The 27,896-nt window shown below is 37.7% G+C and overlaps 1 protein-coding gene across 4 annotated transcripts in view; it reads right to left on the bottom strand.

Annotated features, from left to right (window-relative positions):
• The window catches only part of Il1rapl2 (interleukin 1 receptor accessory protein-like 2), a 1,532,967-nt gene that overhangs the window by 28,763 nt on the left and 1,476,308 nt on the right, over positions 1-27,896 (bottom strand). For all 4 annotated transcript variants that reach the window (XM_063279885.1, XM_063279884.1, XM_063279886.1 and 1 more), the window contains 2 exon segments: positions 15,385-15,530; positions 5,063-5,206 (listed from right to left, as the gene is read on the bottom strand). In XM_063279885.1, the coding sequence (XP_063135955.1) occupies positions 5,063-5,206; positions 15,385-15,530 (290 nt within the window).

Here is a 27,896-nt window from a genome sequence, read left to right as displayed (position 1 = left end):
ATGTAGCCAAATTTTATCATAAGATAGTTTATAAAATAACATAAGCATTTGATAACCTATTCCATTATTAATATTTTAATCCTAGTGGCTGAATGGCGGTATAAACCATACGTATAAAGCAAGAAATACATGCCCTATTGTTGGAGTAGGTGGGACTCCCTGAAACTTCTAATACAGGATCTGTGTTGAAGTCTTTGTACAATTCCACTCTTTACTACCTCCAAATGAAACAAGCTCTGGTTATTGATGTTAAGATGGTGCCTGAGATCAGGAGAAAAGCTTAATACATTTTAGCATGTCCGATAACTATAAAAGGCTTATAAAACTTGCTTAGGTTTCTTGATTGTCTAGAAGCACATGAACCCAAAAAAATACTGTCCTGGATGGTTGAGAAGATCTTTTGGCTTGCAAATTGGACACATTCCATTGTTATACATAAAACTCTACTTGGAATTGAAAATGTTCTTCAGCAATGCTAATGTAAGAAACTCCTGGAAATGCTCGCACCTCTGCCCTTACTCCAATCAAGCACAGGATGCACCTGCAGGCCCCTGACTTTCTCCAGCTATAATTACTCACCTGGGACTCAAAGCTGCCGATGATGCACAGCTGGAAGAATAAACCAGTCCAAAGGACAAAAAGCTCTATTCCTATGAGCAGAATATATTTTACTGTTCTTGGTAGATAGTATTGCTGCCTCAAACTCCCATGTCAGACCAGACCATCGTTTCCCATCTCAGAAATCTACCTACAGTGAACCACATCTAACTCTATTTATCAGTGATTTGTCGAGCTTCTACTGGGTGCTTAGCCATCGTCAGTGTCTACCTGACTCTGTCTATTACCTACCTTATGGGAACTTTAAAACTGGAGCCCCCCTTGCTTATTCAGACTATGGTGATTGACTCTCTGAACATGCTGAAACTCACATATACCTGGTAATATCTCCACTCGCTTTACTCTCCTAGTAAAGGACTTCTCTATTTTGATACACTAAAGCAAAGATATAACAAAGAGTATCTATTTATGGTTTTTTTTGGCATGCTAATATTTGAATGTTGAGTTTGAATGTTGAGTAACTGGATAATTGGTGTTACCTAGCATTCTGGGTGCTCTTCACTTTCTGGAAGATGGTGCTTTGGTTTCAGTTATGTTTCTATAAGGTGGATAAAAGGTGACAAGCTTATTGGAGCTGGCTGGAGCAGGAAAAGCACTCTCGGAGCTACTGTGTCATATGTCTCCGAAACTTTGGGATGCCAGCTAGTGAGCCAGCAATGACTCAGATGCCACAGCTTTAAAAGGCACTTCAGCCTTCTGCACAGAGCCAAGAAATTTTCATGAATAGCCACAGCTGTTGCTCACAAAGAAGGACAAGATGAATAGAGTAAAAGCATCAACATGATGCAAATAAAATTAACAGCCAGGCTTGACAATTGTTTGAAAACCAAAAGGCAGTTCAGTGACACTACTTTTCTAGACAACACTAATGAGTCTTCAGTGCTAAATTATGCTGACTAAACTTATTTGCGGAAGCAAAAAATCGGTAACAGTAGAGACAAGGCATTAGAAGGAGGGTGGTTGGCACACTGGTCACCAAAGCTATGCCGCTCTTAATGAAGACAGAAGTTGAGAAGACAACCGGACTATTTGTGGAAGGATTTTTTTGTTGTCACACCTGTCCTTCCATATTTTAAAATCTAATTATAATTGTGCTCATCATCAGGGAGCCATTCTTGTTTGTGCAGCCCTGTTCTCCTGCAGCTACATGGAACCCAGTCCTGAGCTCTTAGCTTATAAAGCGAGCAAAACTCTGGAAATTTGTTGATGATTTTACAGCCAGTAACTAATTTAGAAGCTATATGTGCGTGTGTATACAGTATCAATCTCAATGAAGACTATAACAGAATGGGAATCAAATATTTATTGAAAACATGATAGGCAAAATAAATGAAGCAATCAATGGTGGGTTGAAACAAAATAAATTAAAAATTGTCCAGGGGGGGGAGGGCGTCAAAGCTGGTCAGACAAAATCTATTTTATAAAACAAATCCTTTTCATAAAACCTTATATGAAATTCACACACACACACACACACATGCACGCACACGTGCACACACACGCGTGTATATGTATGTATGTTTATGTGTATATTGCCTATCCTGAAAGCATGAAGTCCCCTAAACCCATGTACAAATTATGTTTGTACTCCCAGTGATAGCAACATGGCATGAGAGATACCGCAAAGAAAATGAAGAAAGGGCCCGTGGCTTAATAAAAGAGGCTGTCCTATGGTCTCCACGTGTATGTTAATCTAGCATGCACTCATACCCACACATGTACTCCCCCCTATATACATAAATGCAAATGCACATACAAAATTAAAAATCTTAAAAAAAAACCCATAAATGTGTGTATATTGTCACTGACCTGGATAGGTGTTTGTCAACCTGAGAACAATCTAGAGTCATTTTAGAAGAGAAAACTTCAACTGAAAATATACCTCCAGTAGATTAGCCTGTGGGTATTTTTTTTTTTTTTACTAATAATTCAAGTGGGAGGCTCTGGTCCACTATGGACAGTACCATTACTGGGAAGGTGGTACTATAAGAAATCAGGCTCAGCAAATGACAAAGCCAATACGGAGTACTCCTCCATGGTCTTTGCTTTAGTCCCTCACTCCAGTTTCCTGTCTTGTGCTCCTGCACTGACTTTCCTCGTAGTAGGTTGTGATCTGATACTTAAAAGATGAAACAAACTCTTTTCTCCTCAAGTTGCTTGTTGTCATGGTGCTTTATCATAGCAATAGAAACCCTAACTAAAACAGTCACAATATATATGTATGTACACTGTGTGTGTATAAATAGACATAGTCAAAGAGAAAAGCACAACAAAAAATATATTCAGAAAACATAATTTGTGTTGATGAAATATTTAAATATGTAAAATAATAAAGAATTTTGTAGCATATAGGCTGACATTGGTATCATATAATGTATGTTTCTAGAAGGATGTTAAAATGCATTTACTTATCTCAGTTTCAGTGGTTGATAACGATCAATGTACAAATACGCGAATGTGAAATGGAATCTGTGCTTTTATTTAGTATTGTTTGGGGTAGCAGAGACAGGATGATCCCAGGAACTCAGAGGCCAGTCAAGCTAGCTGAAATGGAATGCTTCCAATTCAGTGAGAGACAGAAGTCAGAGAGTGAAAGAAGGTGTTCTCCTCTAGCCTTATCCTGTGTGCACATGGGCACGCTCAGTCACACAATCATATGCATGCATAAATATATACATAGCAAATATTAAAAATAAAATAAAGAAAAATAAAAATTCATTTATTCATCTTTACCACACCCTTGTTGACTATTTAAGATTTATTTAGGCTAATTTAGATATTGTGTGTTCAAGTACCAAATTTCTGTGTAGAATTTGTAATATTTAAATATTCTTTTGGAATGGAGACCTTTGAAGTGAGCTGGTCCCTTTAATATACACTATTTCATACAATTGTCTAATTAAAATGCTGTTTATTATTGGGGACTTTTAATCAAATGTACCATCTTAGAATTAAAGATGCAAAACAAATCCCTGTAAATGAAATATTACTGTGAACTTAGTCTTATGTATATATCCAATAATCAGTTACTATTGGTTATTGAGTAAAGATGATAACAGCAAATAAATATTTTAGAATAACCTAATAAGTTGCATTGCCTTTTACTGAGTTTAATAAATTGTTCATAATTGTTATTCAAAGCAAATTAAACACAAGAGACTACTTTTATGTTCTTTTACAAGAATATATATACACACACATACACAAACATACTTTCTTAGCTTATACCTGCCATTTCATATTTGTAAGTAAGAAATATAATTTTAATATTAGTTCTTATACATATGACTATACTATAATTGATTAAATTTTTATGTATACCACCATGATCATAGCAAGCCTTATTTCCTTTTTGAAGATATTTGTGTGTGTGTGTGTGTGTGTGTGTGTGTATGTGTGTCTGCATTTCCTCAAACATTTTGCTATAATTCTTGAGTAAATGCACAACTTTAAAGTGAATTTATCAGGAATAATTGCCCAATTTACTGTGAAACAATAGTCAATTAAGATCCATCATATCGGTATTTATGTAACAGTAACAAAAATATCAAAATCAAAAATGTCAAAATAAGATTTCTCAAAAGTTCTATCATCATGTTAATTAAATCTTCTTCAAGGTAAAGACTTTACTAAAAATGTAAGCAAAAGCTTATTCTTCAATATCTCAGTAAACTAAACATCTTTAAACACACCTTTAAAGACAACTGAATAGTATATTTTGTTTAAAAAAAACTGACTGTCTATGGCATTTCACATACATGTTTCCAAAGTCTACAGCTGTTAGGGAGTGAAGGCATTATACATAGTGATATAACATGATTTCTTATGGGTGCTTATTGAAAAATTATAGCAGTTTTACTTGGGAAGGGAAGAATATGGTCAAATATACTTAACTTTAAAAATTTTTTGAAATAATAAAAATAAAATATAAAACCAGAAAAATTAAAGCATTTCTAAATGTTCCAAGAGTAAGGCTTAGTAAAATAATCTATTGATACTTTATATGATTTCTAAAAGTCATGCAAAGGCAATATACCAAATTTATTAGGTACGGTTTTAGATACCTTTCTCATTGCTGTGACAGAATACCTGAGAAAAGTCACATATGAAAATTTATGATGCCTTAGTTTAAGTCATCTTCAGAATGACACTAAAAAGTATTCAAAATATGTAGGTTCATGTATTTTGTAGAGCTGTTAAAGGAACATGTCCATACTTTAAAAACATTTTGTGTACTTGTTTGTTTTCTTTATTATAGACTTTGGTGAAAACCACCTCTAAGTTTTAATTTTCTAGGCAAATCCAACAAGTACATGTCATAATCCTTTATCCTTAAATATTTTAATTTCTGTTTCTTAATAATAGAAATTGACACTTATATGGTCATCCATCAATGACCAATAGTTAGTCCATTAACTGAGCTTGGATAAAGGACATGGCTTACCATCAGTAGTTTCATCACCTCCAAAACGCTGTCGGTAGAAAAGCATCAGTTCTATGTTGTAGCACTTGTAGACCACCAGCAGCAGTATAAGCAGCAGAAAGATTGCTCCCAGGCCCCCTGCAAGCTCAATTTTGTAGATTAAATCTGAAGTAAACAGAACAAACAAGAAAAGGTAATTAAACCAGCAACATTTTGAATTTTTCCTCAAGTCTCTATGTAGGAGATATACTAACCACTCTGATTTTCCTTTCAGAATGTCTTGTGCATTTTCCTCCTGATATTTTAGCATGAGTCATATTTTAATAAAATTAACTATATTCGGAAGCTTTGAGCAATTTAACATTAAAAGTAGTAAGCATATCATAAAAGAAGTGCTTAGATCCCAATTAATTTAGAAAATATTGCATTTTCACACATTATTTAATATTATTATTTATTATATATAATATAATGAACATTTGACATTTATTAGAAATTCTTTGTTATTGCAAATATTAAATATTATATATTGTTAATATATCATGCTATTATGATTATATCAGGGAACTATTAAAATTCCTTTATTTTGGATTCATGGATAATGTTTTGTTGCTTCTGTTCAAATATCTTGTTGGTTTAATGAGATTATCTTCTGTACTTCTCAGGTCACAGTCTCTATTCTTCTACTATAGAATAACACCATAAAATTACTTTCAGAATCAAATAAAATCTAATGAGCTTGCAAGATTTAACTGTTAACCTTAGTAGAAAATAATCTAATATACACTAAGCAGGGGGAATTAACTTCTCTGTTCCCCATACTTATTTGAATAAATTACTATAATATATTTGTGATATAATATACCCAGTGGAACAAAACGTGCATGAGAAATCTAGGTTAGTCACTTTGCCTCTTTGGCCAACACCAAAGTACGCTAAACTTAAGTTTTTCCACTGAGGCGTTCCCACAACTCTGAGAGTTGGGATAATTAAATCAGCACATAATGGAATGAGGCAATAATGTCTCCCAGGCTCAGAGAACAGTGGATTATCTGTAGCTTAATTAGTGATATTAACAAATCTAGAATGATCATAGAAATAAAGGGATAGTATCATGAAAATTATAAAAATTAGAACTCAAAGGTTTTTAGATTTTGAGTTCAGCATTTTTTAAATAAGAAATGCTAAATCTGAGAGAGCCGAGGAAAGAGAAATATTTTCTGTTGAGGGACAAGAACATCCACTGGTCTCATCATAATTAAATGAAATTGCCTACAAGATTAGGTGGTCTCCATTTAATCTAATTCTGTAATTATCAAGCAAATACTCTATTACTACTAATTCAGCTTACAATGTAACTAGACACTGGCAAGGGAAATGACATTTTATTTTGCACATTAGTTGCTTCTGACTGTGGTTGGCATCAATCAGTTTCCCTGGGTAGGCCTATTTAAATTTCTGAGTTGGCTATGACTCTTGAGAAACAGAGACAACTGTTCTTTGGTAATGTTCCTTTTCTTTATGTAAGACCATTGCTTAAAAATCATAAGTCATGGTCAATGTAGCAAAACCCATTTAGCATATTTTAATTTATAAAATGCAATATATATATATATATATATATATATATATATGACCCAACCAGTCATTTACTTTGTAAATATTCTTGTAGCACAAGAATTTTTAACCAAATCTATACATGTAGGTTTTGAGAATCTATATTTTAAAATGAGTTATCTAATGACATCTATCTAAAAGTGTCTCAAAGAGTTTGCAAACTATGGTCTCTTAAATTTAAACTCAAGACTGTTTTTGTTCCACCTCTGCATTATCTGCTCTATCCGGAAGTGATAATGGGACCTCATGTACATGTTCTTCCATGGAAATGTTGGTGCCATTTTCTTGGACCCTGCGACTTGTGGAGGATTATTTGGTTCCAAGGAATGAACACAGACTGCAATTCCTAGTGACAATGAGATAGACTGGGGAGATGTCACAGGATGCTTTGAAGAAGATACTGCAAAGTGCTGTAGTCATGGAAGGAGGGGGCTTGTAGGAAACTCTTAAGTTTCTGGAAAATGAAAGAATTAAGTTTTCCCCAGGAAGTAAACTGAGAACTGGATGCGATGCAGCTGAACACATGAAACTGAAGACGGATGACCAAAATGTGGATGCTTCACTCCTTCTTTAAAAGGGGAGCAAGAATACCCTTGGCAGGGAATAGGGAGGCAAAGTTTAGAACAGAGGCAGGAGGAACGCCCATTCAGAGCCTGCCCCACATGTGGTCCATACATATACAGCCACCAAACTAGACAAGATGGATGAAGCGAAGAAGTGCAGGCTGACAGGAACCGGATGTAGATCTCTCCTGAGAGACACACCCAGAATACAGCAAATACAGAGGCGAATGCCAGCAGCAAACCACTGAACTGAGAACGGGACCCCCGTTGAAGGAATCAGAGAAAGGACTGGAAGAGCTTGAAGGGGTTCGAGACCTCATATGAACAACAATGCCAAGCAACCAGAGCTTCCAGGGACTAAGCCACTACCCTGGGCTCCGACCTCATAGGTAGCAATGAATAGCCTAGTAAGAGCACCAGTGGAAGGGGAAGCCCTTGGTCCTGCCAAGACTGAACCCCCAGTGAACATGATTGTTGGGGGGAGGGCGGTAATGGGGGGAGGATGGGGAGGGGAACACCCATATAGAAGGGGAGGGAGAGGGGTTAGGGGGATGTTGGCCCGGAAACCGGAAAAGGGAATAAAAATCAAAATGTAAATAAGAAATACCCAAGTTAATAAAGATGAAAAAAATTATTCAAGTCAAAAAAAAAAAAAAAGAAACTCACAGAGTAGAAGTGGAAATAAAAGTAACTTTTCTTGTGTTAAAGCAAAACTAGGCATGGTGGAACGTGGGAGAGAAGGGAGCTGCTGTGAAGGAGACTGTCCATAATGGACAGTTCAAGGGACTGAGCGAGTAGGTATGGGAAGTGAGTATCCCTGCTCTACCAGCTACAGGAGGAACTGGGTTTGAAATGAAGCTCCTACATTTTAGGCAAAAACAACAATCCTACCACATGTTTAAGTTTGCCTCCTGTCTTACAAATTGGTTTCCTAGGAAACTACTCCCTACCTCTATCTGGGGATAAAGCAAGCTTCCATAACAAATTTATACTGGGAAACAAAAGACAATCTCCTCTTGTTTCCTCCCCAGGTTCCATCAACAATACATTGTAAATGACCGCTGCTGTGCTGGAAACAATAAATGTCTCTTCGTTACTCTTTACTGAAAATCTTCTTCTTCAACTTACCTCATTGATTGACTGACACCCCCCCACCCCTTTGTTCCTGTTTCTACCCTAAGAAACGTTCAACTTAATCTGTAAATGTTTCCATGCCCTCCTCCTCTCTCCCTCTCTTTTGTTCCTCATCATCCTCCCTCTTGTCCTTCCTCTCTACTCCTTGTTCTCCCTCCCCCTCTTTCTCCTTCTCCTCCATTTCCTCTCTGACCAGAACAGTTCTCGACTGTTTTCATAGTCACTGAATGGAAAATTTCCCAACAACTTTTATGTTATTTACAGAGTGCAGTTGCTATTAGGTAGCTGGAAAACGTCAGCAGCAGGAACAATTTGTGCTGCTGAGTAGCAGGCACCGATGTAAGCAGTAAATATATGGAAGAGAATCATGGCGTGAAAAGTACCTTTGTGGTTTGGGGGGTCCATTTTATAAAAATGCCTCTGAAAAATATTACATAATGGTGGCTGTTTAAGTTGAAAACTGTGAACCTAGACTCTGAGACCCAACAAGTATTCTCTGATTCAGCGAAGGCAGTCTTATCAAAAGAGAAACATTCATCCTATAATCAGAGGGTAAAACTACCACCAGCCAAATGACATCTGGCTTTTCTTTTGTCTTCTGTTTGCATTTGCCATTTTCTGTCACAGCAGGATCTGTTCTTCAAGACATTTCCTGACTGAGAAGCTGAGAGTCATTTATTTTGGTCTGTGTCTTGTAAATACTTCCTCAGGATAGCTGCAGCCAGGGAGGAGATTTTGAGTAGTTTGTAACTGTTTGTAGATACTCATAGTGTATCTACATTTTTCCATATCTTCTTAGCTTGAGCCCATCTATTTCTTCAGTGTGAACACAAAGGTCAGATATTATTGTATGGGAAAAATAGCAAGCGAAGACAAGAGACATGAGAACAGGGTATGGCACACTGTGTGTGTGTGTGTGTGTGTGTGTGTGTGTGTGTGTGTGTGTGTGTGTGTGTTTGAGCTTGCTTATTTAACAAACATTAGTGAATGGGTTAGGGGATTTACTCTGGAACCTGAATGTTAGCATCTTCTCAAAAGTCATGTTTGTTGATCTTGGGATATTACACAGTGACTATGCATTTTTCAGAGTTCTGAGTTTGATTCCCAGCATTAGACAAAACACTATGTGTTAAAACAGTATTAAGTTTGGGCAATTGTATTAGGATTTGGGCACAAGTACCCCCTTACAGGCTGGAGAGAATCTTTTTACTTGTTTTCCTATGTGAGAACATAGAATTTAACAACTATGAGGAAAGGTCCTTACTAGACAGGGAATAGGCTATCACAGCTATCTCTAGAACTGTAAGCATCAAATCTGTGCTTTCTAATGTGCTGCTTGGTTAAAGCTATTTTGTTATAGCAGCCAAATAGATAAGACATACATTACTGCTGACTAGGGTGCTGCTATAACACATATCTACAAATGGAGCATTAGCTTTGATAAGGGGTGATGAATGGGTAGAGGCTCAAGGAGATTTTATGTTCGTTGTCAATGCAAAGGGCCTTGTGGGAGAGTCTGGTGATGGTTCAGAAGATGAGGACTCCAGGGAAAGGCTCATTAAAAAATTAACCTAAATAGCTCCGAGCAGAACATTGGTAAAACATGACATAAAGGTCTATGAAGACTTAGATCTTGGGTATTCTAGCCTCCAGAAGTATGAGAAAACATATTCGTGTTCTTTATAAATTACACAATCTAATATAGCCTCTTAAACTAAAACAGCTTCCTATATTGTTGTAAAAATCCAGGTGGAGTAGAAGAAAGTGCTGGGTAGAAGGCAAATGGGAAGGGCTTGCAGAGGGAAGGTAGAATAGGAGGGGAAGAGAGGGGAGGGAGAGACAGAGGCAGAGGCAGAGGCAGAGGCAGAGGCAGAGGCAGAGGCAGAGGCAGAGGCAGAGGCAGAGGCAGAGGCAGAGGCAGAGGCAGAGGCAGAGGCAGAGGCAGAGGCAGAGGCAGAGGAAGAGGCAGAGGCAGAGGCAGAGGCAGAGGCAGAGGCAGAGAGTGAGATTTAGATTTAGTGTCATACATTATATTTTTGTGGGGAAGGGAGTATGTACAGAGTTAGACCTAATTACCAGAATGTTTTAAGGTTAAGTTCATGATCTGGGTTCACCAAGAGGGAAAAATTAGTTGGATCTGTTACTACTGTCAGTTATACTTTCTTTCTAATAGCTCTTCAGAGAAAACAAAATATAGCTGCATTAGGAACCATATAGTTAGAGTATAATATTTTTGTAATTTCTGTCCCTGATAACTGGATATGTTAGAGGTGAATTTTTACTGTACAAAAGCCCTTTAGAGTTCATGAAATGATTCGTCACAATTTTTTTCTCCATAATGATCACTTAGGGGATTTCAAATATTTGACTTACAGCTCATTAAGAAGTCATTGTTCCATAAAACAAGCATATGTTTGCATTCTAGGTGGAATTATCACCACCAGTGAGGTCAGGCTCTGTTTTGATAAAGTCTAATAGCTCTAAATTCAAGGTTAATATTTTAAATATAAACATATATATGCTAACATACATTATATATTATATATATATTAACATGTGTGTAGGTGTGTGTCTTAACACAAGAGAAGCTTGATGGAGTTTTTAAAAATTACAACAGTTTCACACACATACTTTGCCCCTCATAGTTTTGAGGGCTTGAAGACCAAATGAAGAAAAATTAACTTTGTTCTTTAGCAAAGCACTGTAAAAAACTTTAACTTCTGCCTATAAGAATGCAAACTGATACAGCGTATGTCAAATAAAATTTTATTAAAATAAAAATGCACCAAGAAAAATGAATATTTATAAATTTAAAAGAAATCATCTAAACTCTCAGCTTCACTTGAAAACTTTTAAGTATTCATACCCTGGGTGAAAATCTAGAACAGAGTGTTAGGTTGTCCTTTAAGTAAAGTATATTTTGTCTAGATCTTGTTTTACTTTTTTTCTAATAGTCAACCCACTTATTTTCTATATATTCTTGGCCTTTGAGACCTTTAGCTTTTTCACCTCTGAGCCTGAGAGTTAAAATATTTAAAAAGAAAAAATGATATTAAGTAACTGAAGGCATACAGTCAAGACAAAATTATAGATACAATCTTGTTTTATAAATTCTTTTATATTTTCTCCAACTGCATTGGGCTACTTATATATGATTGGAGTTTCCATGCAACGAACATTTTTGAGTATTTATTATGTTTTGTGTACTATGAATACAGCTGTCACTAATGCAAGAAAAATCCCTACACTTATGAAAGGAACATTCTTTGGCAGGAAGAACGCAAGAAACAAATGTCCAATGTAATAACCAACACTAATTAGTCCATACACTGGAAAGAAACTGAAACTTAGAGGACACACACACATACAAAAGAAAAAAGATAGTGAATTGTACTTTATATGAGGTGTCCAGGGGATGCCCACAGAGTAGGTCACATAAGAAGAGGTCTGTGTGATTGGAGGCGACCATGGGAACAGAGGGAGAAAAATGTTACAGGCAGAAGAAATAAACAAAGGAGACAGATCTAAGGCAGGACAATCCTTGTTGAGCAGGCGAAACTGAAAGGAGGCTAGTAAGCATGGCATTCGATCTAGAGTGTAATAAAAAGTGAGATTACCAATAAGAACAGATTGGGCAATTGCAAAATTTTGGGGTTTCATTCAGTTCATCTGAGCTGAGAGCTCCAAATAATCTGGCAGTGGTGAAGCCGAGGAAGTGGTTAAAGCTCTGCTAGGCTTTGAAAGTTAAACCGTGGGGCTTGGTTGTGACACAAGTAGAGAAAGCTAGAACTGAAAGATGGCTTTGAATATTTTGGTCCAAAAAACTAGAATGATGATGATGAAGATGAAGAACAGAGGATCAAGATTATAGGCAGGTGAAATGAAGTGTCCTGTTTGGGGCCCGAAAAGCTTGATGTACCTATGGGATATATAAGATTTTATATATTATAAAATAGATAGATAGATGAGTCTGGACTTTGTGTGAGGTGACAATAAATAAATGAAAAGCTATGAAATGGAGACCAACTGAGAATTCAGAGATCGAAATGAGGAGCTGGAAAAAAAAGTGAACACTTATTTAAGAATAAGGCAAGTGAGAATTAATGTTGCCAGTTAGTAAGAATTTTAGTCAAAGTCCTTTGTGGGTGATATGGAAGGCATTAGACTCTTACGGTGTATCCTCATGTTCAGTTTCAGATTTTTAGAATTTCAAGAACTGCCAGTTGTTGCTTTTACTTTTAAATAGAATAGATTTATTTTAAACCTCAGATTATATCTGTTCCCACTGGTTGAATTATTGCAAACCTTCCTCATGGTTTTTCCCCAAAGAAATTTCCAAATTGAAAAAAGAAAAAGAAAAAGCAAAAAGGAAAATTGTGTGTCTTTTGTGTAACTTTTATTAAATGTTTATATTTCTTTGCATTGTTACTACCTCAGAGGTTTGGGGTGTCTACTTTATTTGTCCATTTTTCAATACCTAGCATATGTTTGTCACACATGTGTCCTCAATAATAAAAGAGTTTTAATCATTTATTCAAATAGGATGCAACCCAAGTGCATTTTAGTAGTGAAACACTGTCTAAGTTTTTTAAAGACACAGAAGTGCAGCAGCAAACTCCACCTCAGAAAAATCCCCGAACCAAAAGTATGACCCAAAAGGACAGGGACAAAGCAACTTTTGCCACAAGGCATGTGAGTTAGGGCAAAGCCTGTGCTAATGTAGGAAGGTATATAGATGAAAAAATTACTCAATATTCAATATAATAACATCTACTTTTTAGGTGAGATAAAGTTTATATCTAGTACTTGTTTATTTAAACTGTTAGTTTTCCAAGGTAGATATTATTACTTTTTGTATATACGAGGAGACTAGGGGTCAGAAACACTAATCAGGCATGTCAGTTTTATTTCACCAGGTGGCTGAACCAGATTACCTGAACCTGGCTACACTGACTTCTCTTTCCATATTAGACCCCTTTATGCATAAATATGCCTTTAAGATAGCATCGAGTCCAGTCATGTGAGAAATGTTGCAGCTGAGATAGAAGCAGTATTCTCAGAAAAAAATCATGCTTCCTTGCTTCTTCTGGAGATTCTGGTCAGGCTCAAGTTTTGGGGCTGGCAAGAAAATGGAAATTCCATCTTGGCCAGTAGGTGCAACTAGTGATTTTGCTGATTTAATCTGTTCTATTGTTCTAAAACCTAGGCAGCAAGTGGCCTGATTGAGAACATGTGTTCTGCTACATTTACAAAACCTTTCCCAGGTGAACACACAAACAATTTAGCCTCTTTGGAGTAATGGAGACTTCTGTTAAAGCCTTTTCAGATGCTTTTCTGGCACTGTCTAGTTTTAGCCCCTTTATGCATAAATTTTGTTTCTTTTTTCACATACAGTTCTACACATTCTAGAACAAACTATTAAGAGGAACTTTTTCAGAAATGCCAAAGTACTTAGACTATATGCGCCCATTGAAGGTCCTTTAATACCAAGTCATGTCACAAAATGTAACTTGGAGTATTTATGATAACTCTTCTTATATGGCATTGTTGACAATTTATGTTACATTTTATTTTGGAATTTATAGAGTAACTGTTTTTAATCTGTTAACATAATGTCTAACATTTCAGCTAAGTAATCTAACACATAATAAAGTGAAATACAGAGAAAATATTGAATGTTAGTATATCCAAATTTTATGTATCACTTTGAATTACAAATGTGGCACATTTTATGTCAAGTGACATAATGTACAAGCAGACTTTACTTCATTTCCTCATTTCCTTAGGCTGTTAAAGGTCATAGGCTTTTCATTTTTGCTAGTATGCTCAGCAAGCAAAATATTGCTCCTTAAAAAAGACAACCGTTTTCTTTATTGTTTCTATTTCCATTTTCAGTTCTTGGACTGCTTTGTCGATTCCTTCACCTGCTCGGTTGTATTTTCCTCTACTTCTTTAAGTGGCTTATTTCTTTCTTCTCGACGGGTTTGTACCACTTTGCCAGTGTTTTCTTATATTTTCTCAAGGGATTTCTTTATATGGCCCCTTAAAGGCCTTGATCATGACATAGGGATTTTAGGTCGTTATCTTGCTTTTCATACATGTTAGGGTGGTCAGGGCTTGCTGTGGTGGTAGAACTTTGGAGTGATCTTAGCTAAAATGCCCAACATTGGGAAAAGGGAACTTGAAGGGTCCACCTCCAGTAGATAGGCTCAAGTGGAGGAACAGGATCATTAACCCCTAGTCAAAATTCCTGACCCAGAATCATGCTGGTTTAAAAGAAATTCAGGGACTAAAAAAGGAGAAGATTCTGAAGGAAAGGAGGTCCAATGACTGGCCCAACTTGGGATCCACTTCTAGGGGAGACTTCAAGGCCTGACAATATTTCTGATGCTATGGTGTGCTTACAGAGAGGAGCCTAGCATGACTGGCTTCTGGGAGGCCCAACAAACAGCTGACTGAGACAGATGCAGATACTTACAACCAATCATTGGACTGAAGTCAGGGATCCCCGTGGTTGAATTAGGAAAGGCTGGAAGAAGCTGAGGAGGGCAATCTTATAGGAAAACCAGCAGTCTCAACTAACCTGAATCCCTGAGATCTCTCAGACACTGAACCACGAACCAGGCAGCATACAAGAGCTGGTCCAAAGCTCTCAACACAGGCATAGCAGAGGTCAGGCCTCAGTGGGAGAAGATGCACCTAACTCCCAAGAGACCTGAGGTCCCAGGGAGTGGGGAGACCTGGCACTGGAGTGGGGCAACATCCTCTTGGAGACAAGGGGAGAAAGAATGGGATGAGGAACTGTGGAAGGGGGAACCATGAGGTGGGTAATGGCTGAACTGTATACTACTACTACTACTACTACTACTACTACTACTACTACTACTACTACTACGACTGGCTTCATTCAAATAATAAAAATACAATAGATAACGAAAGTTTTTATTAAATGACAAAATGTGTCTAGAAAACATATTTAATAGCCATTGGTAGTTAGTAAAACATAGTTGTATTTATGAAAAAGAATACCCTTTTTCCGAAGTAAAACACTGGCATGTTTCCGTCCGTTTCTGTTTTCCACATGGCAAGTGTAATTAGCCAAGTCAGCTTCTACCACTGAGTCAAAGATAAGGGTCAATTCAACTTCTTTTTCTCCAAGATGTTCTTTGAGGAGCCTGAAAGAAAAATAGTAGACTTGGGTGTGTTGGTTTGAAAGAGGCAGAAGGCCTCAAATTCTCCAAGAAGCTAAAGCAGCACGTCCGCCTGCCTCTGGACACTATTGTGTAGAGTACTCTGCTAAGGGTGCTTATTTCTACCACCTCCAGTAAAACGAACACAAAAAGTAAAGAAAAGAAGAGAAAGAAAAGTCAGACATGGGGAATTTACACATCAAAAGGAGGAAGCAACAACATGTCACTTAGCTTTGATAAATAAAGGATATCTGATTTGTGTCAAAACAAGGCAATATTGGTTTTAATGGTCTGAATTGAGTTTGTGAAAACTAGTATGATCTTTACCCGATGACACAATGAAAAAAAATCTTTATGAGCATAAATTTTATGTTAGAAGTTAGGCTGTATAAAGGGGTAAAAAAGGGAACATTAAAAATGGTGAGCATAGGGAATAGAGATGGCTTAGCAGTTTAGAGCATTGGATATTCTTCTAAAAGACCCAGCTTCAATTCCCAGTACTCACATGACAGCTCACAACCATCTGTGACTCCAGTCCCAGGGGATCTGACACTTAACACAGACATACATGTAGACCAAATGTCAAATATACATAAAATAAATAAATAAAATTAACTAATTAAATTGAGCATAAACCTGGGCATAGTGGCACATGCCCTTCACACCAGCACTTGGGAGGCATAGGCAAGTGGATATTTGTGAGTTCGAGGACAGCCTGGTCTACTAAGTGAGTACTAGGACAGCCAGGTCTACACAGAGAACACCTGTCTTGAAAACTACCAAACCAAAGCAATGGTAAAAACAATAGCAACCAACCAGATAAACAAGCAAGCAAGCAAGCAAACAGTGAACATTTGTACAATGAACAGAAGGTACTTAGTGACTTTTAATCTCCAAATATCAGAAAAGTTCCTGTTTTTCCCCCTTGCTTATTATCTAAGACACTGCTTGGTCCTGTCCAAAGCCTGCCTACCTGTCTACCCCATGGCCCTGATATCTTCAAACCTTGATCCCATCTTGTTGTTCTGTTTCTCCTACTCATGGAAGATACTCATGATGTTTTCTCCTAGTCTTGCTGTTTTCTTTTCTTACTTTTTCTTTTGTTTTCTCCCCCCATCTTTATTAAATTGGGTATTTATATTTACATTTCAAATGTTATTCCCTTTCCCAGTTTCCAGGCCAACATCCCCCTAGCCCCGCCTCCCCTTCTCTATGGGTGTTCCCCTCCCCATCCACCCCCATTGCCGCCCTCCCCCCAACAATCACATTCACTGAGGGTTCAGTCTTGGCAGGACCAAGGGCTTCCCCTTCCACTGGTGCCCTTACTAGGATATTCATTGCTACTCATGCAGTTGGAGCCCAGGGTCAGTCAATGTATAGTCTTTGGGTAGTGGCTTAGTCCCTGGAAGCTCTGGTTGGTTGGCATTATTGATTATATGGGGTCTCAAGCCCCTTCAGCTCTTCCAGTCCTTTCTCTGATTCCTTCAACAGGGGTCCCTTTCTCAGTTCAGTGGTTTGCTGCTGGCATTCGCCTATGTATTTGACATATTCTGGCTATGTCTCTCAGGAGAGATCTACATCCGGCTCCTGTCAGCCTTCACTTCTTTGCTTCATCCATCTTATCTAGTTTGGTGGCTGTATATGTATGGGCCACATGTGGGGCAGGCTCTGAATGGGCGTTCTTTCAGTTTCTGTTCTAAATTTTGCCTCCCTATCCTGCTATTTTCTTTATGAAGCAAATTGCAAGGGGCCCTGGGTGGCCAGAAACAGAAGAGCTGCATTACTAGAATTGGTTCTTGTTTCTTCAAAGAGAGATAGGCTTAACAGTATGTAGCTACTTGCTCATTAAAGACATGTTGGGTTCCTCATGCTTTTGACCAAAAAGAGCAAATGAAAATGGTAGAAAATGGTGGTCAAGTTCTGGGGTATCTAGTTAAATATAGACATATATTAGTAACCATAAAATAATTTATATGGAAAATTAGGGGTGACAAAAGCAATTTGTTTCTTCTTTATGGATATACAATCATGAATCCAGAAGAGGCTTCTCTGACTGACTAGACCAAAGTCAAGCTGGGAACTTTCAAAATCATTTCTCAACTGGTGCTGCACAATAATTTTTAAACTCATTCTGAAAAGAATACTGACAATGAAATTGGGATAGTAAAATGACTTAAAATAAGTGATTTGAAAAATAAAAGCAATCACTACCACATTTAAAGACTCATTATTAAATATAAATATTTCTTTGTCAGCAGATAGATTTTTCAGGTTTTGCCTCCTCCCAAAACATTTTAATATTATATTTATTAGCATTTAATATTAGTTTGGTTTATACTTTTTCCTAGTTCTTCTTTGAGAGATGGAAAAGTTTTAAGTTGAGTTGGCAGAAGAAAGCTGCTAGAATCTGGGAATCGCTTGTACTGATATGAAGCCTAAAGTAAGCTCTACACAATTTAAAATTTAACCCTGTTTCTGTTCCCCTTTATTGTCCAAGACTTGATAATGTGTGCATATAATTCAAGAGAGTCTTCTATGACATGTATATATCTTTAAGATCACTTGTTACTATTTGTCTTCCTATTAATTGCTTTACTGACAGCCTGAAGCTCGAGTTTCTCCTCTAACCTTCCCCCTCTCCCAGCGTACAGTTGGGAATGTATGATGTTTAGGATTTACATTGACTTCTGTTCTCCTTAGTTTTCTCTCTTCCCTTGGTAAATCCCACTGTATTCAACTGTGTTAGCATCATGTAAAACCACTGTGGAAGAAGCCCTAGTAGTTGCAGAAGCCTCGGAGGCGCCACAAATTTCATTTGATTTAAAGTATCACATGGAAGGCAGACACAGTCTCTGCCAGGCACGGGGCAGAAAGCTGACTCTGTTCCATGCCACAGAGCGTTTCCCTCCCATCTCTAATGCAGTTTCCAAAAACAGATCTCCACGGGCTGCAGAAAGAATTTGGAGAGAGGATTGAAAAATGATCCTTCTTCGTTCTATTAATATATATGAGGTGTCTTAATTATCAGCTCTTAAAATCAAGAGGTGATTTGCTCTTTTGGAATTAAGCAGGAGGTTGGTGTTTATGTCTGTAGTTCAGTCTGCAGAGTGGTCAAACTTTCCTACCAAAAACTGATATATGAAAATCCATCAATGATGCTTTTTCAACTCTCAATAAGTGCCTAGCTCTGGGAAGAAGACTTAGTATAAGAGAAATATAAACATTCTAAGGCTCGAACCTGATGCATTAAATTCTAAAATTTAAACGAGAAGGCCAAATTTCCACAATTGAAAGATTACAGGATGGATGAGGTCAGGAAACATTTCTGCCCCAATTGTGATGACTTATAGAATTTCAAAGCACACAACATAAATTAGCTTTAAAAATAGATCTGACACAGTGGCTAGGCCAAAGGCAAAAGATATTGTTTTCTAGGTAGAGATAGTGGTGACTGTTTGTAGAATGTGCAAAAGCTAGACACTAAAGAGCCTGGTTTTATGACTGATGAACCTTAGAAGTGAGGGCATCCTAGGATGTACTTCAAATTACCTGAGAAGTACTTCATTGTAATGATAAAATACATGAATACTAAATTATGTGAAGTTGAGTTTAACTTTAAGTTCATTTTGGGTATAAATTGTCACTCAAAATATTCAAAAATTGATGTTTGGACAAACCTATTCATCTATTGGAATTTTGGTCAGTGGAATTTGTTCTAGTGGTTGTGGTTGTTGTTACTGCTATGAAACAAGTAGCTTTTGGAGATAGAAATGGTTTATTTATCTTAACTTTCAAATCACAGTAGACCATTGAGGGAAATCAGGGAAGAAACTCAAGGCAGGAAATCTAGAGGCAGGACTTCCTCTCAGCCTTCTCCATAGCTCATATTCCACTATTCTTACATATTTCAGGCTATCTGCCTAGGCTTAGCCACTCGCAGTGAGCTGAGACGTCCATATCAGTCAAGACAATCTTTCACAGACCATATGTCCACAGGCCAATTGTATCTGCACAATTTAATATGATTTCTTTTTCCTATGGGACTTTAGGATGCACCAAGTAGGTGATACAATCTAACCTATATGCTATTCAAGGACGAATATTCCAAGGCAAGCTATATGAAAAGGTAAACATTAGAAAAATGTTTAAAGCTTGATCCAGGTGACAAGAACCACTACCTTCAAAAATTATAGCTAGAATATATTATTAGAAGTTTTAGTAGAGTGGCTACAGAGATGGCTTGGCAAGATAAGTACTTGCTAACCAGGCACAAAGACCTAAGTTCATGTCCCTAGCAAGTGGCAAACCAGGTAAAAACAAAGGACAGCACCATGTATCTATAATTCTAGGGCTGGGAAATGTATCTAGAGAAGGGTTGGCCCCTGGGGCTTGCTGAACAGGTATTGTGCTGTATTAGTTAACTCCAGGCTTAGTGAAAAACATTGTCTGAAAAAATAACATGTGTGGGCACTTTGCTTACAAGACATAGAAAAATAATTTTGAACTGACTAGGTATCTGTTCCTGTAGTGACTAATTTTCATACTCTGTACATTGCCATGCATGCTTCTGTGGGAAAAAAAGGCATCAATGGTCTTCCCTGGCATTGGACCCTGCATACTATAATACTGACATTCAAGGCGATATAAACCTACTGTGCAATAAGGTTATAGATGCTTACAGGAGTAACCAAATAATTTCTTGATTATATTTGAGGCTTGCTCCCCATATGACCATAACGCATGATTAACAAAGCCACAAACCCTAAGGAAGAACATACTGTTTTATGTTGTTGTGTTATGTTGTTTTACTTATGTTGCCGACTCCATTATGAATATTTATGTTGAACCATTAGATTTCTATATCTTTCCACTGGTAAAGGAAGCTTTGTATTGCAAAGGGTACTAGTTAATGAAGACAGTAAACCATTGTTTGGGCTCAGCTATAAATAGAACATCTATGATATCTCCAAAAGTCTCAGAGAACACCATAGAAGAGCTTTGTGGTAGAAAGATGTAAGGGCTGGAGGATAGGGAGGAGAGATGTAAAATTCTCTTTCTTTGGACAGGACATGGTTGTTGCACACACGGAATTAGAGAAGCTGTGATTATCAGTGCAAGAACTGCACAAGACCAAAAACAGTTAAAAATTTCACCATGGGGTGGGGAGTATATCCCAACTCCCCATTCCTAGCCGAGGAGCAAATGGCAAATGATGGCTGCTGAGAGAATGTGAGCTGCTTTTCTTTGGTGGTAGTGGTTCCTGGTAGGTTGCCCATGACACAGTGGATCACTCCAAGTACCTGAACATATAGGAAGCAATAATTGGATTCAGTGGGTTATAAAAAGAAAGACATGAAGTTGGTACAGGGATGGTAGATATGCTGACAGGAATGGGGGGACATAGACAAAGAGTATGGGGTGAATATGACCAGGAACCATTATATTCATATATGAAATTTGAAAACTAAGGCCCAGGAGCAATTCAAAAGGATACTTGACATCACTCTCTGGCCCCCACATAGGCACACTAACATGTATATGTAACTATATACACAGACATGTATATACAACATACATAAACTTCATCCAAAAAGACAAAAATGGTGTTACTAGTAAGAATTTGGTAATTGTGCCATACATAACTAGACACAGACACACAGACACACAGATACACACACACACACACACACTGAGAGAGAGCAAGAGTAAGAGGGAAATGAGAGAGAAATAAAGGAATAGTGAAACAAATGAAAAATTACCAGCTCTTCTTAGATCTATTAGATAATTAGACTCTTTCTCCCTAACATTAGTGATTTTAGCATACCCCGATCAGAAATCTAGGAGCTTGAGGCAATACTAGTAAGAACACTTAACGAGCAAATAATAACCTATACATATGCTTGGAAACATCTCATCAATATAACGTTTAGAGTTTGTATATCAGCTAAAACTAATTGAAAATTTAAATTGTATTTATGTATTTTGGCTCACTACTCTGAGACTAAGAGTTAAAAAATTTATACATACAGTCAGTCATAGGCAGATTTCACATTTTTTAAGTTTTGCTTTCAGGGGCAGTATTAGTTTTCAAGGTAAAGCTCAGATACCTATCCTAAAAGCTTCTGGCAAGTGGAAAGGGAAATGATCATTAAAAAATTAGCTCAGAACAATCTGTTCTGTTCTTCTTCTTTTTTGAAGTCCTTCCTCAAAGGAAACTAGTTTCTCATAACCAAAAAAAAAAAAGATAAACCAAAGCATAATAACTGCCTGGCATAAAAGAGCCACTCAACACTGGTTTTATGGTATCATCCAAGTGGAGATGACAATGAGAAACACTTAGGAAGGCAGACATCTGTGGGCATAGGGTTATTTAAAGCCTGAGACACATCATGTAATTTTGGAATGGTTACCATCATATTAGGCCAGAAAGTAGGAATGTGAAATATTGTAAGATACTAGAAGTCCCTGGAAATAACTATGATGTTATTTGTGTGTATTCCTAATGGTTATAAATGTACAAGATATAATGACATACTAAAGAAAAGATAACCTGGATAATGAGAAATACTCCATCAAAACCAAAGAAATCAGAAAGATTGGAAAACAAAAACAAAGAACAAAAGAAACAAATAGAAAATGATACAAATATGATATATATATTTAAAGACCTATAGCAATAATCACTGTAAATATATGTGATCTTTCTGTATTATTTGAAGACACATTGACAAAGTAGTTTAAAAGGATAAAGCCTAATTCTAAATATAAAGAAAAGGACAGACCAAAAGGATACGAAAGAGCCTCCAATATTAAAATTCAAAATGATACAATAAGCATATTCATTTTATATAAAGATGATTTAAAAGCAAAAAGTGTGAATAAAGAAAGAGGTGCATGTCATGGGGGAAGGGTGTCTTTCTAAAACTATCTATAAAACTTTTAACATATATGCATTTGACAAACTCACAACATATATAAGGCAAAAACTGGTGGTACCACAAAGATTAACATCTGAACTCTGTATTAGAGTATAAGACTTCAACATCTATTTAACACCAGTTAAAAGATTCAGTGGTTGGTATATCAGTAAGGATATAATTGAAGTGATCAGCTTCAACAGGGACTAAAGAAAAGGTCATCCAAAGACTGCTCGATCTGGGGATCCATCCCATATGCAGCCACCAAACCCAGTCACTCTTGATAATGCCAAGAAATGCTTGCTAATAGGAGACAGATATAGCTGTCTCCTGAGATGCTCTGCCAGAGCATGACAAATACAGAGGCGGATATTCGCAGTCAATCATCAGACTGAGAACAGGGATCCCAAAGGAGGAGTTAGAGAAAAGACAGAAGGAGCTGAAGGGGTTTACAACACCACAGGAACAATAACAATATCAACCAACCAGACCTCCCAGAGCTCCAAGGGACTAAGCCAGTAACCAATGACTATACATGGAGCGAACCATGGCTTCAGGCACATATGTACCAGAGGATGGCATTGTCCAGCATCAATAGGAGGAAAAGCGCTTGGTTCTGTGAAGGCTTGTTTCCCCAATGTAGGGAATGCCAGGACGTTGAGGTTGAAGTGGGTAGGTGGGAATGGGAGCATCCTCATAGAAGTAGGGGGAGGGGGAGGGCAGAGGGAGAAGGGGGAAAGGGAATAACAATTGAAATGTAAATACATAAAATATCCAAGAAAAATAATAGTTTAAAAAGAAATTATATGAGTTGGAGTCCCAACTTCGCTGATCCCGGCCCACAGCTCACTGCTTCCAAACTCCTTGGGAGAGAGAGCTCACCTCCCAGACAGGTGGGTACTCCAGAGACTGCAGAGCGGGAGAGACCACCAATACTTCCTGCCCCTGCCCACATCCCTGGCCCAAGAGGAAACTGTATATGGCTTCTGGGAACCTGAAGATAGGGGCACTGGAGCGGCAAGTCCCCTACAGTCCAGACACTGCCGGGACCTGAAGGGACACAGTCAACAGTTCTCTGCACTCAAATTCCGTGGGAGGGAGAGCTAAACCTTCAGAGGGGCAGACACGCCTGGGAAGCCAGAGGAGACTATACTCTGCCCACATTTCTGACTCCAGAGGAAAACGCCTAATGCCATCTGGGACCCTGGTGCACAGGGGATCCCAGAAAACGCAGGGCAGGCCCTCCCAGTTGCCGCACTCACCAGGAGCTCAAAAGCAGTCCCCCATGAGCAACTTGAGCCACAGGACCACAGGTAAGACCAACTTTTCTGCTCCAAGCGACCTGCCTGGTGGACTCAGGACACAGGCCCACAGGAACAGCTGAAGACCAGTAGACAGGAAAGACTACACTCCCGAAAGCAGAACACTCTGTTCCCATAACTGACTGAAAGAAAACAGGAAAACAGGTCTACAGCACTCCTGACACACAGGCCTATAGGACGGTCTAGCCACTGTCAGAAATAGCAGAACAAAGTAACACCAGCGACAACCTGATTGCCAGGAGAAAGTGCAGGAACCCAAGCAACAGAAACCAAGACTTCATGGCATCATCAGAGCCCAATTCTCCCACCAAAGCAAACACTGAATATCCAAACACACCAGAAAAGCAAGATCTAGATTAAAATCATATTTGATCATGATGATGGAGGACTTCAAGAAAGACATGAAGAACTCCCTTAGAGAAACGCAGGAAAATATAGATAAACAAGTAGAAGCCCATAGAGAGGAGTCACAAAAATCCCTGAAAGAATTCCAGGAAACCACAATCAAACAGTTGAAGGAATTAAAAATGGAAATAGAAGCAATCAAGAAAGAACACAGGGAAACAACCCTGGATATAAAAAACCAAAGGAAGAGACAAGGAGCCGTGGATGTAAGCATCACCAACAGAATTCAAGAGATAGAAGAGAGAATGTCAGGAGCAGAAGATTCCATAGAAATCATCGACACAACTGTCAAAGATAATGTAAAATGGAAAAAGCTACTGGTCCAAAACATACAGGAAATCCAGGACTCAATGAGAAGATCAAACCTAAGGATAATAGGTATAGAAGAGAGTGAAGACTCCTAGCTCAAAGGACCAGTAAATATCTTCAACAAAATCACAGAAGAAAACTTCCCTAACCTAAAGAAAGAGATGGCCATAAACATACAAGAAGCCTGCAGAACTCCAAATAGATTGGACCAGAAAAGAAACCCCTCCTGTCACATAATAGTCAAAACAGCAAATGCACAAAATAAAGAAAGAATATTAAAAGCAGTAAGGAAAAAAGATCAAGTAACATATAAAGGCAGACCTATCAGAATCACACCAGACTTCTCACCAGAGACTAGAAAGTCAGAAGATCATGGACTGATGTCATACAGACCCTAAGAGAACACAAATGCCAGCCCAGGTTACAGTATCCTGCAAAACTCTCAGTTAACATAGATGGAGAAACAAAGATATTCCATGACACCAAATTTACACAATATCTTTCTACAAATCCAGCGCTACAAAGGATAATAAATGGTAAAGCCCAACATAAGGAGGCAAGCTACACCCTAAAAAAAGCAAGAAACTAATCGTCTAGGCAACAAAACGAAGAGAAGAAAAGCACACAAACATAATCTCACATCCAAATATGAATATAACAGGAAGCAATAATCACTATTCCTTAATATCTCTCAACATCAATGGTCTCAACTCTCCAATAAAAAGACATAGATTAACAAACTGGATACGCAATGAGGACCCTGCATTCTGGTGCCTACAGGAAACACACCTCAGAGACAAAGACAGACACTACCTCAGAGTGAAAAGCTGGAAATTAACTTTCCAAGCAAATGGTCTGAAGAAGAAAGCTGGAGTAGCCATTCCAACATCGAATAAAATCGATTTTCAACTAAAAGTCATCAAAAAAGGTAAGGAAGAACACTTCATATTCATCAAAGAAAAAATCCACCAAGATGAACTCTCAATCCTAAATATCTATGCTCCAAATAAGAGGGCACCTACATAAATAAAAGAAACCTTACTAAAGTTCAAAGCACACATTGCACCTCACACAATAATAGTAGATTTCAACACTTCACTCTCATCAATGGACAGATCATGGAAACAGAAATTACCAGAGACATAGACAGACTAAGAGAAGTCATAAACCAAATGGACTTAACAGATATTTATAGAACATTCTATCCTAAAGCAAAATGATATACATTCTTCTCAGCGCCTCATGGTACTTTCTCCAAAATTGACCATATAATTGGTCATAAAACAGGCCTCAACATATACAGAAAGATAGAAATAATCCCTTGCTTCCTATCAGACCACCATGGGCTAAAGCTGGTCTTCAAAAACAATAAGGGAAGAATGCCCACATATACATGGAAGTTGAACAATGCTCTACTCAACGATAACCTGGTCAAGGAAGAAATAAAGAAAGAAATTAAAGACTTCTTAGAATTTAATGAAAATGAAGGTACAATATACCCAAACTTATGGGACACAACGAAAGCTGTGCTAAGAGGAATGCTCATAGCTCTGAGTGCCTGCAGAAAGAATTAGGAGAGAGCATATGTCACCAGCTTGACAGCACACTTGAAACCTCTAGAACAAAAAGAAACAAATACACCAAAAAGGAGGAGAAGGCAGGAAATAATCAAACTCAGAGCTGAAATCAACCAAGTAGAAACAAAAAGGACCATAGAAATAATCAACAGAACCAAAAGTTGGTTCTTTGAGAAATTCAACAAGATAGATAAACCCTCAGCCACACTAATGAGAGGACACAGAGAGTGTGTCCAAATTAACAAAATCAGAAGTGAAAAGGGAGACATAACTACAGAATCAGAGGAAATTAAAGAAATCATCAGATCTTACTATAAAATCCTATATTCAACAAAACTTGAAAATCTTCAGGAAATGGACAATTTCCTAGACAGATACCAGGTATCGAAGTTAAATCAGGAACAGATAAACCAGTTAAACAACCCCATAACTCCTAACGAAATGGAAGCAGTCATTAAAGGTCTCCCAACCAAAAAGAGCCCAGGTCCAGACGGGTTTAGTGCAGAATTCTATCAGACCTTTATAGATGACCTCCTAACAATAGTATCCAAACTATTCCACAAAATTGAAACAGATGGAGCACTACCGAATTCCTTCTATGAAGCCACAATTACTCTTATACCTAAACTACACAAAGACCAAACAAAGATAGAGAACTTTAGACCAATTTCCCTTATGAATATCGACGCAAAAATACTCAATAAAATTCTGGCAAACCGAATCCAAGACACACCAAAACAATCATCCACCATGATCAAGTAGGCTTCATCCCAGGCATGCAGGGATGGTTTAATATATGGAAAAGCAACAACGTAATCCATTATATAAACAACCTGCAAGAACAAAACCACATGATCATTTCATTAGATTCTGAGAAAGCATTTGACAAAATTCAACACCCCTTCATGATAAAAGTCCTGGAAAGAATAGGAGTTCAAGGCCCATACCTAAACATAGTAAAAGCCATATACAGCAAACCAGTTGCTAACATTAAACTAAATGGAGAGAAACTTAAAGCAATCCCACTAAAATCAGGGACTAGACAAGGCTGCACACTCTCTCCGTACTTATTCAGTATAGTTCTTGAAGCTCTAGCCAGAGCAATCAGGCAACAAAAGGAGATTAAGCGGATACAGATCAGAAAACAAGAAGTCAAAGTATCACTATTTGCAGATGATATGATAGTATATTTAAGTGATCCCAAAAGTTCCACCAGAGTACTACTAAAGCTGATAAACAACTTCAGCAAAGTGGCTGGGTATAAAATTAACTCAAATAAATCAGTAGCCTTCCTCTACACAAAAGAGAAACAAGCCGAGAAAGAAATTAGGGAAACGACACCCTTCATAATAGTCCCAAATAACATAAAATACCTCGGTGTGACTTTAACCAAGCAAGTGAAAGATCTGTATGATAAGAACTTCAAGCCTCTGAAGAAAGAAATTGAAGAAGACCTCAGAAGATGGAAAGATCTCCAATGCTCATGGATTGGCAGGATTAATATAGTAAAAATGACCATTTGACCAAAAGCGATCTATAGATTCAATGCAATCCCCATCAAAATACCAATCCAATTCTTCAGAGAGTTAGAAAGAACAATTTGCAAATTCATCTGGAATAACAAAAAACCCAGGATAGCTAAAACTATCCTCAACAATAAAAGGACTTCAGGGGGAATCACTATCCCTGAACTCAAGCAGTATTACAGAGCATTAGTGATAAAAACTGCGTGGTATTGGTACAGAGACAGACGACAGATAGAACAATGGAATAGAATTGAAGACCCAGAAATGAACTCACACACCTATGGTCACTTGATTT

Source organism: Rattus norvegicus, chromosome X, assembly GCF_036323735.1.
Source record: "Rattus norvegicus strain BN/NHsdMcwi chromosome X, GRCr8, whole genome shotgun sequence".
Taxonomy (NCBI): domain Eukaryota; kingdom Metazoa; phylum Chordata; class Mammalia; order Rodentia; family Muridae; genus Rattus; species Rattus norvegicus.
The sequence above is the reverse complement of the archived record's forward strand: the minus strand, read 5'-3'. Positions and strand labels throughout refer to the sequence as shown.